This window comes from Drosophila subpulchrella, chromosome 3L (assembly GCF_014743375.2).
Source record: "Drosophila subpulchrella strain 33 F10 #4 breed RU33 chromosome 3L, RU_Dsub_v1.1 Primary Assembly, whole genome shotgun sequence".
NCBI lineage: Eukaryota > Metazoa > Arthropoda > Insecta > Diptera > Drosophilidae > Drosophila > Drosophila subpulchrella.
In genome coordinates this window covers 10,112,911-10,131,882 of record NC_050612.1, presented here as the reverse complement: position 1 = coordinate 10,131,882, position 18,972 = coordinate 10,112,911, and the positions used below count along the sequence as shown (strand labels likewise).

Genomic DNA, 18,972 nt, shown 5'->3' with positions numbered 1-18,972 from the left:
ATTTTAAATATTTAAGCTTATAAAATTTTTAGAAGAAAAGAAATATTTTTATTAAAGAATATTGATGAAAACCCTAACCAAAAATACATTTGTTGTAATATCTATTATAATAGATAAGAATCTTTAAGCTTAATTATGGGTTCACACACATTTTACGAAATATTAAACGATATATATTAAACCAACGGCCTGGATATTTGTTTGCACCCTCTGACTAGCCAGATTATCATCTTAGTTATAGCTCCAAAGCAACTTTAGCTAGCTTAGATTGTAGATTGTGGTGTAAGTATTACATTTATCGTACATATGTATAGTATCATTGCTATTAGCATGTGTTTCCTTTTGCTTGAGAACCCCTCACCCAACTTAAGCATTGCCATATCGTATTTATATAGACCGTGGAATATGAACTAAGGGTATAGCAAAACTAGACTAGAATACAGTTTGGTTTCCTCTTTGGATGTGTGCTGGATGCGAATTCCTTGACCCCGTTTGCTTATAAATTCGTTTCAGTTCTGTGGGGTGGCAGGATGTTGGATGACTGGGTGGTGGTGGTGGCGGTGGCGGTGGCCTTGGTGGCCACAGCTCCTCCGGGAGTGGCCATCCTGACCCGCTCCCCCACTCCGGGACCCAAAATCCTGCGCTGCAGCATTCGAGCTGCGGCTCCAGATCCTTGGAGAACCACTCCGGGATTCGCTCCATTCCCCAATCCCGATCCTCCTCCATTCATGGACCATTCGTTCTGCTTGAGTAGAAACTGCTTCACATTGTACTCCATCTGGGCTATGTCCACATTCTGGGTGGTCGTGTGCAGCTCTGCCTGAACCGAACGCGTTTTGTCCGTATCATTGGGATAGTATTTGTAGTTCAGTATATCACACGTGGGCTGTTCGGGGCAGATGAGAGCCTCGGAACCGGAGGAAGTGGACTCTCCGCCGGCGGTAGTCGCATCAGCTGGAGCTCCCGAAACGGTGGTATATGCCACCGGCAATCCCGATCTGGTGGTTCTTCTATAGTAAGTGGTGCACATTTCCGTTTTCTTCACTGGCACTTCGGTTCCCGTGGGATTTTCCGTTAGGGAATTACTAGTAATATCCGTTTTCGGTGATAGCGAATCTTCTGTGGACTTTTCCGGGTAACCATTCGTGAGCTGTTGTGGTGTGGTCTTATAGCCCGAGTCCATGGAGAGCTTCTCTATGGATATGGAGTCCATGCGATCCAGTGTGGAGTATGAGGATTGCCTTTCGGTAGCCGAATTCGAGTCACTGGTTGGCGGAGCCTGCTGGAGATTCCTCTGCTCCAATTGCTGGGTATTATGCTGAACCCATTCGGCCACTCTGCTGAGCTGCTGGCGTCTGAGAAGGACACTTTCCTGATAGTCAATGACATCGCTTATAGAACTCGAGTTTGCCGAGTGTTTGGGCGAATTCACCCCGGGATTTGTGACTGGTTCTCCGGGTTTCGTCTCGACTGGTTCCACTTCGGGTATTTCCACTTGGGGTTCTAGAACTGGTTGAAGAGCCACATTCTCGTGGGGGGCAGCAGGTCCTTGCCAGGCTTCCACCGCCGACTGGGCATTGCTCTCCTTGCTGGTGATGATGTCCTTGCCATCGTTGAGCTCTTCATCCAGTAGCTTCTCCCGTCGCTTGTAGATCACCGGGGTGTAGGTTTCTATGGACTCCAGGTTGTCCAGCAGGATGTTGCTCTGGCCATTTTGCTGGATTCGCATGGCGCACAGGCGTGGTCCTCGGTATTTGGGATTCTCCGCCTGAAGGAGGTACATATATTAGTAACTTTTAAAAATTTTGTTGGATAGACAAAGAAATCACTCAAAAGAGTGTCTAAATGTATGCAACAATATATATGAACTGGAATTTTTTATATGATAAGCCCTTCTATGATTTTAAAAACATAGATTGTATATTTTTTTTGCGTTTAATGGCAGACACAGATCTATGGGGTCTGGAAAGTATGTACAAAAGGCAAACACAACTATCTATTTTTCACTGCATACTTTTAGCCACTTTTATAATATTCTTTCTACATAAAAACTAAATTCATTTCTCCAACCTTGATCGTTTTTATAAGATTTCTGTTGAAAGTCTCGAACATTTTGGCCCCCTCGCAGCTGCTGGTTTTGTTGCTCCACAGACTCTGGACACTTCCCGAATTCGCAGACTTGAGTTGAGTTCCCGAAGGAGCAGCTGCAGCTGGATTTCCTGGAGGAGCCACTGGGGCAACTGGCTTACTGGGCGGCGGTTCGCAGACATCTTCCAGTTTAACAGGAGCCACCGTTTGCTGGGCAAGATTAGCCTGTTCCGATTCCAAAAGACTGGGCTGCGAAACACCCGACAACAGAGGTTTACTCGAATCATCCTCCATCTCATCTGAGACAACTCCTACTGCACTTGCTTCATATTTGTTCAAGAGCTGCAGGGCAGTTCCTCCGCCATCCAAAAACCTTCTTTGATAGCCATTTCTCAGCTGGCCAAGATTACTCGTCTCCAGGAGATACTTTTCCGCAGCATAGGCCCCCAGATGAGTGGTTGGATACATCATTGTAGAGGTGGTTAGCTTTCCATTGCCATACTCCCCATTTTGGCCCGAAATCGCGGTTCTTTCGCAGAGTCGATGATGTCCCAATATGGGATTCACCATCAGATCATCCTTTTTGGCCGGCGTAAACAACTTGTCCATATCGTTTAGATCGGAAACAGAACTTTTGGTCTCCGATATTACAGAATCACTGGATTTGACCATCTTCATCATATACGGACTGTTAGTTCGCGACGGCGAGTTGAGATTACTATGACATCTTAGACAAAGTTGGGTCAACGGCTCGTTCAATCCCGATCCTTGGAGCTGCAATTGATGGGGCGTCTGGGTGGCCACCGAATAGGAACGAGATACATCCGCCAGGACCTGCAGATCCTGTTTGCTGCACTGGCACGTATCGCAGTGTTTCACCTCATTTGCCTTCAGTTCGTCCTCTAGAAATTTTGCCATTATTGTGGGCGATATCATGTCGGGAATAGTTGTTGTTTGATTTGCATTATTATTGCTAATATTTGTATTAATTTGATTGTTGCATTTATTAATGCTGCTGTTGTTGTTATTGTTATTATTGTTGTTGTTAAGTGTGTCCTTGTTGTTGTTGCCGGTATTGTTATTAGTGGGTTGATTTGACTGCTGTTGAGGATTTGTGGCCGTATTCCCATTGGCAGCATCTAAATTTGTTTAAGGAATAGTACAAATTAGTAGAGCTTCTTTATAAGACGTATTCATTTCATATTTTATTTTGGGCATTTTAAGTCAAATTATTGGTTTTATAGAAATTTTATAAGTTTAAAATAAATAATCTTTGAATTAAAAAAAAGGAGACTTAACAATAATTACTAAAAATAAAGGTTTTAATTGCAATATGAATTTTCTGGACATATTAAAGCCTCTTTATTTATTATACCCGTTACTCGTAGAGTAAAAGGGTATACTAGATTCGTCGGAAAGTATGTAACAGGCAGAAGGAAGCGTTTCCGACCCCATAAAGTATATATATTCTTGATCAGGATCACTAGCCGAGTCGATCTAGCCATGTCCGTCTGTCCGTCTGTCCGTCTGTCCGTCTGTCCGTCTGTCCGGATGAACGCTGAGATCTTGGAAACTATGAGAGCTAGGCTATTGAGATTTGGCGAGCAGATTCCTGAGCTTCTTACGCAGCGCAAGTTTGTTTCAGTAGAGTGCCACGCCCACTCTAACGCCCACAAACCGCCCAAAACTGTGGCTTCTACAGTTTTGATGCTAGAGTAAAAATTTAAACTGAAATGAATTGTTCATAGCAATACCTATCGATTGACCCAAAAAAAAGTTTGCCACGCCCACTTGGACGCCCACAAACCGCCCACAAACTTCAAAAAATCGTAAATATGAACGCGGATATCTCGGAAACTATCAAAGATAGAGTATTGGGATTTCAGATTTAGATTCCGTAGCCTTGTACGCAGCGCAAGTTTGTTATGCGAATATGCCACGCCCACTCTAACGCCCACAAACCGACCAAGCCTGTGGCGCCCACAATTTTTATGCTAGATTAAAAATTTTAACTGAAATGTATTGGTCTCGTCAATGCCTATCGATTGATCCAAAAAAAAATTTGCCACGCCTACCCTAACGCCCACAATGCTTAAATCTGTCTTCCGCCGGTAGGTGGCGCATTTAAATCTCGCTTTGCTGCTTGCATATCTCCATTTCCCTTTGGTCCCTTTAGCTGAGTAACGGGTATCTGATAGTCGAGGTACTCGACTATAGCGTTCTTCCTTGTTTTATTCTGCAGTTAAAAAGATACAATTGAAATGTTTGGCTTCATTATAAAAATGGTAATTTAATTATGTTGTTTTAAATTTTATCTCATTTTAACAGCTTTATATTTAATTTGTTATTCATTTCAATGTTGAAGAAGAAATTAAATCTGAAAAATATCTACAAAAAATGATATACCTACATATTAGGCCCAATAAAAACTAGTTTGGTTCAATTGAACTATGCCTTTGTGCGCCTCAAAATTTTGGCAATAAAGGCATTTTGAGGAAAAAATGTTGCCTCATCAAATATGCATGCATTAAAACTAACAAAAATTGAGCAAATTGATCAACAAAAAGTTGTTGGCCACAATCATGCTTTTGCAGCATTCTGGCCAACAATATGTTTACAACACAAACATGTAAATATTTTCGAGACTGAACCGTAAAAATGCTACCAAGAGTTATTTGGCCATAGTTTCGAATTGCAATTATGCAATTTTGGCAAGAAAAACTGCAAACAATGGAGCGAAAAAATTGTAATAATAAATACAAATTAAAATGAAATGCAGGCAATTAATGCAAATGAACAATAAGCGAAGAGGAATAAATGGCAATACAGAGCACAATGATGTGGAATATATGCAATTATGAGGCAGAAATCAAATTGCGAAACTTTTCGCAGTCTCCTGCAAAATGCCAATCAAATAAATAAAATAAGAGCGCTCAGTAAAGTAGTAAGCATTTTGCAAAAATATTTAAACAAATATTTTATTGCAAAAGTAATTACGTTATTAAAAGTGATTTACGTAAAGAGATTATTTTTAAATAAATCAAACTTTTTATCTTGGTGGGAAAAAAAATAATAACTCTTAGAATATATAATAAAGGACACCTTTTAATATTTTAAAAATTAGATTAAAGGAATGAAAACAAAATGAGAACTTAACGCAGTCTTTGTGATTCAATCCAGTGCCTAGAAAACGTAAATCAATAAATCAAAAAATGACAAAATCAGGCGGAAATGGGAAAAAATCATAGGGTTCAACATGGTCTACTAACACCTACCGATTCCCCTCATCGAGTAAACCATGGCCGTCGGCGGGAAGGGGCAGGCGGAGGGGGGCGGCGAATCGGAGGCCGGAAGCACTTTATAGGAAGCTGTGGTGGCCACGCCCACTCCGCTATTGCTGCACTCGGAATCGGAATGGGAGTTCGTTTCCAATCTCATGTACGCCGACACCTTCGATTGAATATCAATGGGTAGCTGTGCATAGAAAAACATCATTAGGGGGTGCTTTTTCCAAAGGGGGTTTTTGCGGTTTTACTATGTATATTACACTTTGGATACCCACCGATGACACTTTTTGGGACACAAAACTATCCGGCTTGCACTGCAGCAATTGGATGGCCAGGCTAATGTCGGCCTTGTAGCGTTCCTGGGCAGGAAGAAAAGAGAGCAGAAAGGACACAGATAAGAAAGAGTCACGGAAGTGGCATCAACGAGCAGGATTACACTGCCAGAAAATTATTGTGTCTACAAAATATTTTATATCCTGAAATTATACCTGTAAGTTCCTTTAACTTACTTTACTAATCTTGTAACAACGTAATCCTTATAAGAATACCTTATATAAAAGCTATTTTAATTTCCAATTTTTTTCCATATATTTTTATACCCGTTACTCGTAGAGTAAAAGGGTATACTAGATTCGTCGGAAAGTATGTAACAGGCAGAAGGAAGCGTTTCCGACCCCATAAAGTATATATATTCTTGATCAGGATCACTAGCCGAGTCGATCTAGCCATGTCCGTCTGTCCGTCTGTCCGTCTGTCCGTCTGTCCGTCTGTCCGGATGAACGCTGAGATCTTGGAAACTATGAGAGCTAGGCTATTGAGATTTGGCGAGCAGATTCCTGAGCTTCTTACGCAGCGCAAGTTTGTTTCAGTAGAGTGCCACGCCCACTCTAACGCCCACAAACCGCCCAAAACTGTGGCTTCTACAGTTTTGATGCTAGAGTAAAAATTTAAACTGAAATGAATTGTTCATAGCAATACCTATCGATTGACCCAAAAAAAAGTTTGCCACGCCCACTTGGACGCCCACAAACCGCCCACAAACTTCAAAAAATCGTAAATATGAACGCGGATATCTCGGAAACTATCAAAGATAGAGTATTGGGATTTCAGATTTAGATTCCGTAGCCTTGTACGCAGCGCAAGTTTGTTATGCGAATATGCCACGCCCACTCTAACGCCCACAAACCGACCAAGCCTGTGGCGCCCACAATTTTTATGCTAGATTAAAAATTTTAACTGAAATGTATTGGTCTCGTCAATGCCTATCGATTGATCCAAAAAAAAATTTGCCACGCCTACCCTAACGCCCACAATGCTTAAATCTGTCTTCCGCCGGTAGGTGGCGCATTTAAATCTCGCTTTGCTGCTTGCATATCTCCATTTCCCTTTGGTCCCTTTAGCTGAGTAACGGGTAACTGATAGTCGAGGTACTCGACTATAGCGTTCTTCCTTGTTGTTCTTATAATTCTCAACCAAAGGTAATTAAGTTTTGAACCAATCTATGAGCCATAAGATAAATCTTAAAAGTTTCTTGCACCAATATTTTTTCAATTTAGCTAAAAGCGATACTAAAAATAAGAATTTAGCATTAATTTTCTTAAAAAACAACATATATTTGTTAAATATATTTTTTCTATAATATGCAACCAAAAAACAGGACGTTTTTGTCAATGTGTTCCTTTTTATGCGGTTGGCTGCTACTGTGTTTGTATGGGCTAGTTTGTATGTGTAGCTTCTTGCTTCTTTTGACACTTTTCGTATGCAAATGTCAAATATGTTTGCTGTTCGTTTTGTTTTCACTCGACTCCTGCCACTGCAAAAGTTCACTTCCTTCGCCCCTTGCCCCAAAAAACCCTTTTACACATTGTTAAGAAAACTTTTTTCAAGAGGTATCCCTGCGATTGAAGGGTGTAATGGGTTGGGAAATATTTTTGGAACCTTGTGAAGTGATTTCAGATTTTATATACTAAACTGTAACATGATTTTTTAAAGTAGACTACTAAAAAACGTCCTAGCACTTTTTTTAAACCCCGCAAAAACATTTATTTTAACTAAGATTTGTTTCTATATTCTAGATATCTTTTACATTTCTTAAATTCAAATTTGAACTCCCTTAAAAGGCTTCTGGCTTTTATAACAAAACTTAAAGTAACACATTCCTGGATACTTTGGTAACTGATATCCTTAACCCTCTAAGGACTTCTTAGTTCGTTTCGCAGTTGCTTTTGTGCATTTTGGTGTCAGCGGCAGAGCCTCAAAAAGTTCGCTCCTGTTTTGCTTTTGTATGTGTGTGTTTTTTCCTCCCATTTTTGTGGCACAGCACACACATTCAGGGGGAACTTTTAGATGCCTTTTTAAATTTTCACAAATGCGATGCACTCGAACTTGTTAAACAAGCAACAACAGCAAAGAAAAACAGGGGAAACTGAGGGGGAAAGCTACAACTGCATTGGTGACCCAAATACAACAACACCACAATAGTAACAACAACAGCTTCGGGGAAAATGGAAAATGCAGGATGGCAGTAACGGCATTTTGCACCACGTTTACCAACACTTACACGCCCCACCGCCCAACCATTTTCCAGCTTCGTTTCGGTTCGTTTTCTCACGCTGCATTTTCACACTACAGGGGAAAAAATAAGACCCACGGAAAAGGCATACAGTGGGAAAAATGACATTCCAATAATAAAAAATATTTTTATTAAAAATTCATGAAAATCAAGTGGCTTTACAACACTGAAAAGATACGATATTGAGGAATTAAGATTCATTGTATACTTTTAAGCTGCATCTTAAAGTGATTGTCATGTTAGGTATGACTCGAACAAAGAACATATCATAGCATACTTTCAGACACCTCTTAAAATGATTTCCAATCTCCTTTTTTCGAGTGCATGGAAAAGCGGCGGGGAAAAACAGCAAAATACGAGTGAGAGCCTTGCAAGGAACTGCGAAATGACGCCGCTTGCATTTTATGTTCATTTTCCCTTATTTTTCTTTTGCACGTCTTCCTTGGCATTTTTATTATTTTGTGTGTGCACTCCGGGCTCTGCGCTGCCAGCAATTTTATAAATAGAAAAATGCATAAAAATTGCATGAAATAGGAATGAAATAAATTCCAACTGGGAACCGGAGGCGTGGGCGTTGGGGGCATTGGGGGCGTGGCAAATAGCAAGTGGCCCCGACTTGGAAGTGGCAGCTAAATAAGCGGATGCATTGATTGAACTCGAAAATGTTGATTGTCAGTTGGAGCAAAGCGTGAAAGTAATTTCTTTAAGCAGGGCATTATTGTGTTGGGAAATGGAATTCCACTTTCATTTCGAATTGATTGATGGATTACAGCCACAGCTTATTCGAACTTTGTTGTATTCCATAGTTGGTTCCTATTATGATTTTTAGATTATTTTCTGTGTTATCTGGGGCTTGGGAATTTTTAGGATGCAAAACGTTTTTGATCTTCCTAGACGATTTATCCTCAAAATTGCACTAGAGCGAAGTAGCTTGCAAAAGTGTCTAAAAGTATGCTACGATTATTTTATTATGAAAAGAGGTGTTCCCTAAAACAATTTTCTTTATTTATAGTTTTAGGTTTCTTACTACAAAGTATAAAATCAAATAGGTAAAGCTACTTAATCAGTTTAAACTTAAATTGTATGCTCCAATACTGTGTACTTTATGGCACTTTGAGCCTTCATTCCCAGAGATCGCATTCCTTTGATCCCTTAACAGTTTCCCCAGCTTGATTGACCCATTTTTTCTGGGGATGCGCATCTCTTAAATCCATTTTAGTGGCGCAGCTGCAACCATAAACAAACCCACCCGAAAAACCCCCTTTTCATTCCATCAACTGCCATCGACAGCCCTTCAAAGTCCATTTGGCCAACTGGCCTCAGCACGTTCGATGCACGGCAAATGCAAAATAAATTCCCAACTTTACACCCTTTAATGAAGTGCCCCGAGCACTGAGCTCAGAGCTCGCTTTTTCCGTATTCCAAGGACTCCAAGGACCTGGGCGTTAAATTTAAAACGTGCCCAGCAACCGGCCATCGATTCGAATCGGTTTTAATTAAAAGCAGAGCTCCCTGCTCCACATATTTAGCATTGCGTGATTGCAGCGCAGAGTGCATGTCGTGGAAGTAATAAAGATAATTGAATCATTAGCGTGTGTAAGCTAATTGTATGCATTTAATTAGCAGCCCATAAAAATTACCCTTTTTCGCAAATGAACTTTATCTAAGCTCCAGCTGGCATTGGACCCAAATCAAACATCATCAATGCGGGATTAATTGCCAGCGATTTGGTGAAAGGGAAAGGTTTTTTTAATGGCGAATAAACAAAAACCTGTAGGTATACTAAAATATCGATAAAGAGTTTACGATTTTAGACAAGCGTTTGTGGTATTCATTTAAAATTAATCACCGTCATGATATATAATAATTAAATTCCAAATATAATACAATATTTAGGGGTGTCACAGAAGTCTCTTCCAGCCAATTATTTCCCGAAAAGCAAATATAGGGGTCACAGAAACATGTTCAAAAAGAAGACTTTAACAAAAATATTCCTTAAATCACAAAAAACTTACTTCGAACCTCTATAAATTCTGTGATTGTAAAAGATTTTAAAATATTTATAGCTCGACGTTTTTTAACATTTTCAAAAGGCTTCAAAGTAAATTTTTATATTAATTTTGAGTGTAGTAAAATATTGCATGTGGATGGATCTTATTGATCTTTCTGATTAAAAATATTTTTAAGCAAACTTTCAGGCACCTTAAATAGATGCAAAAGTGCCTACATCAAATAAGAAAATGGTTATTACCCACTTTGTATGTAGTAACCCCTCACATTAAATTAATTCTTTCATCAGATTCCCATTCCCCTACTATATTGCATGCGACATAAAATTCATTGCATACTTTGCGGCTGCAGGCGCGCGGAAAACCTGCAATAAAAAAGGAAAAGCGCGGAAAAACGAGAGTGGGATGCGGATGCTCCGCAGCAAAGGAAAACCGGAGCACATTCGTAGGCCGCAAGTCTGATTGCCTTTTGTCCCTCTGTTTGTGCGGCTTCCAACCAGTTTTTTCTGGCCTTTTTTTAGGTTCCCCTTTTTCCCGGTGGCTTAGAGTCCGTCACGGCTTTTGTGCAATTTCACGCTTGTTTGCTGACCAACAGCTGACCGCAAGCCAAAACCAGAGATCCTGGAAAGTAGGGAAAATGGGTGGGTTTTCCCAGTGGGGGGAGTGTGGAGAGGGAAAAGCGCGAAAATTCCATAGAGGTGACATGCATGTATGTTTGCCATTTGCGGTGGCTTTTGATTCGCCAATAAAACGCGATGACAGGGACGCCAGTTTATGAATAGCATGCCAAATTGTCAAATTGCTGCGAGGTGCCAGCTTCATAATGAATAATAAATGCATAATGGCCGGGAAAAACAATCAAATTGGGCCAGAGGAGATTACACATTAGCTGCGAGTTTTCGGGACTGGGCAATTAGTCAAATCAAATAATGGGCTGCATGCGAAAAACCGCCTTGCATTTTGGGCGGTCATAAAGTATTTAAGTGTTTATAGCTCGCTTAAAGTTGACATAAAATTCGGTTTAACTACCTGACAGTCGCAATTTTATAGCTCAAGGAGTTTAATGGTGTGCGGCTAGACTAAACTGTTATCAAAATAGTGTCAAATTTATAAAATACACCAAGAATCATTAAATACTTTAAATTAGAACCTCAAATTTGTCTTTTAATTTAAGTTATGGTGGTTTTATTATTTTTTTAGAGGTATCAAATAAATATTAATACATGGAGATTCCGCAGAAGTCACAAAGGTCTTGAAATCCCTTTTAAATGTAATTTTAGGTGTCTAAAAGTATGCAATGAATAATTTAGTGAATTTATTTTACTTTTGAGCTTAAAATATATTGTTTCATATTGCAAAATGTGTTTAAATTTGTAAAATCTTGTTATTGTCCCCCAAATTAAGGGGATCCCACAATATTCTTTTTTGGAGGTGTTTAAAAGTATGCAACAAAATATTTAAAAATAAAGTATCCCCTAGGTTCCTAGTTATTTCGGTGGCAATCTTTAAAGCTTTTTGATTCTATGAGCATGCGTTCTACCCAATTTGTACCTAATTGAAAATTAAATTCCAAAACATGGAAATATAATTAGACAGTATCGTCCATACATGTTTTAGCCATTTGAATTACAGACATACATTTCTCCAGCATCTCCATTAACAACTACGCAGTTCCGATTAGACCCGCATAAACATTTAGACCACCCCCTCCCGTTTTCGGGTGGAAAATGCCCCTTCGGAAAAGCAAGTTGGAGCTCTGTTTGTGTCATTTGGTCCACGAGAGATTTCCGCCCCAGAGACGCACATACAAACACATGCAAATAGACCATGCCCACATTCATGTTAGCCTATAACTGGCGATGCATGTGCACAAATATTATGGTTAATTATGTGGCACAGTTTTCCAACCAACCAACACGCCCACAAAACACGGCAATTTCCCTACTCTAATTAACATTTTTCTCTGCATTTCCACGCTTCTACCTCGCTTTTTTTCCTTTTTGCAAATGCGGTTTAACCTGTCTTTAAGTTCGACCAACCGCAAAATCAAAACCACAAATGCAAATGCCAACTAAATTATGAGAAAATTAATTTCCACAGATGACAGCAACAACAACAACGACAAGAACAAGGGCAGGAGAATTGCATAGTAAATTAAGTTACTGCAAAAGGGGTTTTGGCTCAGGGGCGGCAGAATCTAATTAGTTGCTCAAAAGCCCTGCCAACGCAGCGTAGAAGGGTTTAGTATGGCTGGCTGGGTGGTTGGGTGGCTGGGTGGCTGGGGGGATCGGTGGTTGGGAGCACCGCCTATTTGCACCACCACCCACTGCACCACCCAGTGGGATGATGGACTTGGACTAGCTGGCAGATAGATGGAGACAGGCATTTGAGTTAAGTGAATCTGCATGTCATTCATGTCAGGACATTTAGTGCGGCAGGATGCGTCGAGATGATGTGGCTTCACTCAGGGAAAACTCTGTCTTACACTTGGCATGATTTATGAATACAATTGTTCTAAAATATTTATATTTATTTAAGGGGAAGTATCTTTTTATAAAATATTCATATTATTATATTTCATTGTATTTTAAACTAAATAATTTATAAATATCATTTTTTAGTTTAACAAATCAAGTTAAATTAATTTGTAAATTTCGTTTTTGTTCCCCTTATTATGTTATATTAAATTAAAAAAATGTATGCTTTAGAAAATAAGATTAATTAAATTTATATCTTAACTTGGTTTTAAGCTCTCATAAATAAAATAAGGAACTGGGAAAATATCCAATCAAATCTAATTTATAAATTTTTTTTACAAATTAACAGATTTTGTCAGCACTTAAAATGTTGCTTTAATATATTTTCCAACACATATTGCTATGTCCTACTATATTTTTCCAGTGTTGTGCAGCGCCTGCTTATGCATCCGCCCAATTAGTTAGAGCTTGGATGCATTCTGGCATTCGGAATTATGTGATTAATCCGAAGGTGCATCATCCCCCACCCCGTTTAACTAGGAGACCACACGACTACATTTCCAATCCGAATAATCAGGATAGAAAAAAGCGGAGCTGCATGAGTTGTCCCCAAAATTTGGCTAGGCAGAAACAACAAGAAAATGCTGAAATGTCAACATTTCCCCATAAATACACTCGCATACATGGACCCAAAAATTAGCATAAGCGTAAACACTGCCAAGTGGCATTTAGGGAGTAAAAGGAGCAGGGATAGTGGGGTATTTCGGCACACTCTGCTTTTGGGCCAAGTCAAACATTTTGGCACTGCATTAAATACACAGAGTTTGCACAATGCCCAAATGGAGACAGACATGGGCGGAGGTGAGTGGGTAAAAAGAGGGGGCGGGGGCCCATGAACATTGCCAAGAGCAAATAAAATGGCCAAAAAACCATCAGGACCCACTGATGATTGGCCGCTTGACTATGCCCGATGCTGCCATATATTTTTTGGTGGCAAGGGTTTAATGCTCGCTTGTGCGTGGCAAATTTGTAGAATTTACATTTTTATTTCTCGTCCAGAGAAATATTATGCAACACATGGCGAGCATTAAAAGGACTGGGGCTAATGAGGGCTGAGAGGCCCTGAACACCCTTAAGATGATTGGTATGGGGGTAAACTGATCCTAAAGAGGGATTATAATGGACCACGTGCCTTTAGACATTTTTTTTATTTTATAAGTAGCTTAAGATTAGGTATTTTACAATAAGTTGGATTTAAGTGATTTATAACTACTGCTTTGAATAATTCAAATTTACTTCGTTTTAAAAGTTGGAAAATACACTCAAATTAAGTATCAAATAATACTTAAATAAACTTTTATGCCATCTCGTTCTAATTGTTTCTAAAACTAGTTGATCCCTTGATTATTATGTTGAGTATATTCTTATCAGCAAGGTAGCTTTGGAAATCGGTTTACTGAACTTAAGCTTATATTTTGTTAAGATATTATGTTATTGATTTGTTATAACCATAACTAAGCAAAATAGCAAAAGAAATATTTTTATATAAGACCTAAACGACCATAAATATTAAAAAACAACAAAAGAATATAGTAAATAACTTTTCCTATAAAAATGTATTGAAATACAATAACCGAAGCAAGTAAATTCCTTTTATGGCCGAAACTTCCCGGGAATGCAATCAATGCGCCCATAAGACATACTCTGTTAAACTGTTAAACCCGAATCATTTTCGATTCGTTCGTGGCGAACTTTTCACATTCCCATTCACAAAGTTAATGTACCTTTTCCACCGCCCATATCGAAATACCACTGACTTTTGCAAAACGAGAAAAGGCAAAACTAAAGCAAAATCATTGAAACTTGAATGGGGCGCATCATTTATTCATCACGCACAGTCTGAATGACAGAAGGACATGGTCGTACATTATTGTTTGCCACCCCCACTATATCCAGCTCATATATATCCTTATCCAAACACTAGCCCACATTCGAGCCGGTCAATCATGAAAATGGCCATAAATACATGTATGTGTACTGTTTGCATTTGTGTTTTATGTTGCTTCGATTTGAAAGTCCAAAACCCAAGATCCACTTGGATGAAAGTCGAAAGTGCGAAAGTTCTTCGGCTTCTTGACTCCGAGAAAGTCAACCCAAAATGATGAAGCTAATCTTTTTGTCCTCGCATGTGTTTCTGTTGATTTATACGAATTTATATGCGCAAGGGCATCTTTACCATAATTTTGACCACAAGAAACAGGGTAGGAAATCATAGAAAAGCTTAGCTTTTTATGTATTCATATGATTATACATACATAAATTTAAAGTCCAGTTCGGCAAGGACTTATATAAATTTCCTTTTCACGAGGTCTGGTTAATAGCAAAGTGAGAAACCAGAATTTCTGCACCTGTTTGCCTCGTGCTGCCTTTTCTTTTTACCCTCCTTTGATTTTCTTTTTGTTGGTTTGGGTTTGCTTTTCTGTTTTTCATTTTATTTTTCCTTTTCTTACCAAAAGCAGATGTAATTATTTTTAATGAGCGACTGCAAAATTACACATGAAACACATCAAGGAGGGCGAAAGAAATGTTTATATGGGTCGAAGTGTGTCTGGTGAAATAAAAAGGAAAATGCCCCCTTAATTCAGGAAAGAAAAGGCAAAAATCAGAGTGAAAAATGTGGAAAATCATCACACAAGCCCCAAAGGCCATCAAATCTTTCAATCTAAAATCCAAATATTGTAACATCATCAAAACCAGTGACTTCATTAAAAGAAAAAAAGGAAGAGAAGGGAAAAACTTATTTCGGTTTCGGGTCAAGAAAATTGTATGTGTGAATTTCTGTGTGTGGCACTAATTTGAGGCTTGTGTTTTAATTAAAAAGGACAATATATTTGCATGACAGGCACAGCGTTGAAATGCCCGGAGACGAACGCAGCTGACAGCTGGCCCATAAAGCAGCAGCAGCCAAGGACACCAGGATATCAAGGATATCAGGACGGCAGGACATCAGGATTCACACACAAGAAAATCAGTTAAGGTGGACGGAGTGCGAGGATGATGGCAACGACTGTGTTATGACCAAGAAGAAAGTTTGGGACACGAAATGAATTGCTTAAATTATAGGGATCTCTTGATTGGTAGTCCTTTTAGAAGGTTCACCAATTTTAAAAAACTCAATTAATTATTGTGAGTTCTAATTCATTTTGGAACAAATTTAGCTCATGTAAGCACAATATTATTTTATATTCTTTGAGTATAGAATAGTAAGGAAATGATTATTTATTAATATACACTATATTTATAAAACATTATAAAATATATAAAGCCTATTTTGCAATCAAATAAAATCCTTCGCAATGCTTAACAATTTGCTTTTTTACATTTTTTGAAACCCCCTACTTCCGGCAATCAATACGCTCCTCAATAATTCACATACCCATTGAGCAAACAAAAGTGGGAATCACGTCAAAATTAAATTGACGGATCGATAAAAAACAGATTTTCCATAAAAATGCATTTCAATCAAAAAACAAAAATACACAATGTAAAATAAAATCAAAGAGAATGGCAGACACGAAACAACAAAAAAATAAATATAAAAGGCCGTCGACATTGCGTAAGCGAAACGTGCGAAATGCTGAAAAGAACAAGCAGAGCGTGGAAAATGGGTGGAAAATGCGGGGAAAACATATCACGATGAATCACGCTGCCCAGTTGGCGCCAAATGTCAAAAACAATGCAACCTCGCAATGAAAGCAACACAACAAATTATGATTTACAACGCGAGAGGGGAAAAACCGACGAAAAAAGGATAGCATAAGTAGAATGGAAGGAATCACTGTAATTACAAAAGCCCAAGGAGAGCCTCGGATTAAGTATACGCATTGTTACATTTATACGTGCACGTGTTGCAGGGTTAGAAAAAGAGATTGTACGCTTTACACGGAAAAAATTAATCAGAAAAATATAAATTATAAAAAAAGCAATCAAAATAATTCATTAGATTGCCAAAAAAATTCCACTTCGGGGATCCAAAGACTCAAGTTATGAAATCTGGAAGGTTAAGTTCTCATTCTAAATTCCCATTGGAATTATAAAAAATATTTTGAACTCTTTAAAAAAGAATTGTAGTGTAGAATATAAACGAATTCAACCACAGATTCAAAGATGTATCCCACGTCTACATCGGGATCCAATAACTCAAGTTAGAAAATCCGGAAGTGCAATTTTGGGTTCCCATTCTGAAATCCATTTGAAATACGGAAAATTCGAACATAAAAATGGGCTAAAGTTTTGACCCTCTTTTAAAATATAACTTTAAATGTAGCATTAAAGAAAATTCATCTACAAATTCATAGAGATATCCCACGTCTAAAACGGGATCCAATAACTCAAGTTATGGAATCTAGAAGTGCAGGTTTGGGTTCCCATTCTGAAATCCATTCAAAATACGGAAAAATCGATCATGAAAATTGTTTACAATTTTGAGCCTTGTATAAAAAAACCTTTTTAAATCTTAAGTAAAGATAATGTAATGAAATATTTAATTAAACATTATTTGAATACTTTTTATTTTCCCAAATGTGCTCTATTTCTTCAAGTGCACCCACAATGTATGTGATTTGTTGTGGCTGCTTTCCTGTTTCGTCACTTCGGGAGCAAAAGTTGCACAGGAAACGAAAATTTATTTGCGTGTCGAACAAAAAGGGGAAAAAAGCGGTGTGGAAAGCCCACCCGTGAAAATGCGTGGCATGGAAAACAATAAAGAAAACTCTGTGGAACAGGGGGGCGGAATCGCAGATGGAAATGGAAGCGAAGTGTTTTGGCGAGAGCAACGTTAAGCAGTTGCAATTAGTGTGGAGTGTTTGGTTACGGTGAGATGGCTGAAAAGGATTCGAGGCGTGTGTGAATAACTTAGCCAAATTGATGAATGTGAGTGAGTGAGCCGGCGAGCAACCATAAATCAAATAGAAAGGTAGGAAACCCTGATCGAACTAATGAATAGTTAAGGGTTTTAGAGAAAAGTTGGTAGAAACAGCAACAGTTTGATAAATGTTTGGGTTTGTAAAAGTCTTGCAAGAATTTAATATATTCCTTCAAAAAGAAAACGCTTCCTTGCTTTAATTTTAAATTAAAACTATTATAACAAATAAAGAAAACCTGAATTTATTTAAGCTCATGAGTTCTCTAGACTAAATTCCAAAGCTTGAATAAATTCTGCCAACTTGAAATAAAATATACCAACAAATCTTCTAGAGTAAAAATCCTTTCCAAAAGCCTTATTGATCTATGGAATATTCAGCAAACCAAGGCAGCTTAGCAACGAAAAATTCATAACTCTTTTTGGTTGACTGCCCGTCGTTGCTGCCGGTCGTCTGCTCTATTTATTTAATATTTATTTCAAATTTATTTATTTAGCAGGCCGCCAAGCACACTTGAAAAAAGGCCAAAAATAAAATAGCACACACACTCGAGCGGAGAAAATTCTATGCCAAAAACGAGGACCACACAGAAAAAGGCAATTTTTTGGGGGTTCAAACTTTGAAGCCCCAAAAAAGGGGGCCGGAAAAACAGGAAGAGGGTGGTTGGTTGATACATATACATATATATAAATATATATATAAAGGGGGCCAGTTGTTGCTAAAAGAGCAGCCAAAGGTGTTTCAAATGTGTTGCCAAAGTGCTTAAAGTGGCAGGCAAACTATTTGCTCACAATTTTCTTGTTTTTTCCTGTTTCTATTTTTTTTCTCGGGGCTTTCCACGTTTTCCATTTTGCGGGCGAAAGATCGAACAAAGTTTTCACCCTGGTAAGCAGCAGAGCAAAGTGATAATGTGCACAAAGTAAAAGTAGAGGCAACCGAAACAACCAACAAATAACAACCGTACAACAACAGCGAGTTGTAAAGCTTTTACACTAAACAACAAAGTTAAGCTGGATATTTTTTCCCCTATCTTTTGCAGTTGCACAAGTTTTATGACTACAAACGGAAGTACAACGGGGAAATAGGGGAAAAATTCGGAAAAATGCTAGCCACTGTTTTACAACACGCACGTGCAACGCGGCGTATGCGCAATGTCCGTCTCCCAATGGCTGTAAATGCATAAAGGATAAGTAGGGTTTGCGAAATAAAAACGAATACTATTATTTGAAAAACAAAGCAGCTTACATTGGAATCGAACAAACGAAATGCAAAGGAGATTGGGGATTAAGACTGAAAATAAGTGAAATAAACTAAAGGAATGAATTTCAATTACTTAGGAGATTGCAGATACTGCTTGGAAAAATAGCAAGGATTACTTGCAGATTTAATCGGATTGTCTGTGCAAGCAAAATAAAAATGGCAACGATTTGAAATACTTGCTTGAGTAAATTCCTATATAACAATAATACTTTTTTTGTAAGTATTTTAATACTTTTAAATGCTTCTTAAGGGATTTATTTCTCTATAAAATCCCGGATAATTGTTTGCATTATCTTTTCTATTTTTTATAGGTCCATTAAAAACCTTCACTTATTTTTTAAGTGCACAGGAACTGGC

At 38.4% G+C, this 18,972-nt stretch overlaps 1 protein-coding gene across 3 annotated transcripts in view; it reads right to left on the bottom strand.

Annotated features, from left to right (window-relative positions):
• Positions 1 to 25: 25 nt before the first annotated feature.
• LOC119552813 (bromodomain-containing protein DDB_G0270170) overlaps positions 26 to 18,972 on the bottom strand; it is a 44,557-nt gene continuing 25,610 nt past the window's right edge. For 2 of the 3 annotated variants that reach the window (XM_037862657.1, XM_037862655.1), the window contains exons 3-6: positions 5,651 to 5,734; positions 5,358 to 5,562; positions 2,071 to 3,227; positions 26 to 1,768 (exon numbers count right to left, since the gene is read on the bottom strand). In XM_037862657.1, coding sequence (XP_037718585.1) covers positions 497 to 1,768; positions 2,071 to 3,227; positions 5,358 to 5,562; positions 5,651 to 5,734 — 2,718 coding nt within the window. In that variant the 3' untranslated portion in view covers positions 26 to 496. The remainder of the gene's footprint in view (positions 1,769 to 2,070; positions 3,228 to 5,357; positions 5,563 to 5,650; positions 5,735 to 18,972) is intronic. The other variant, XM_037862656.1, reaches the window with a different exon arrangement.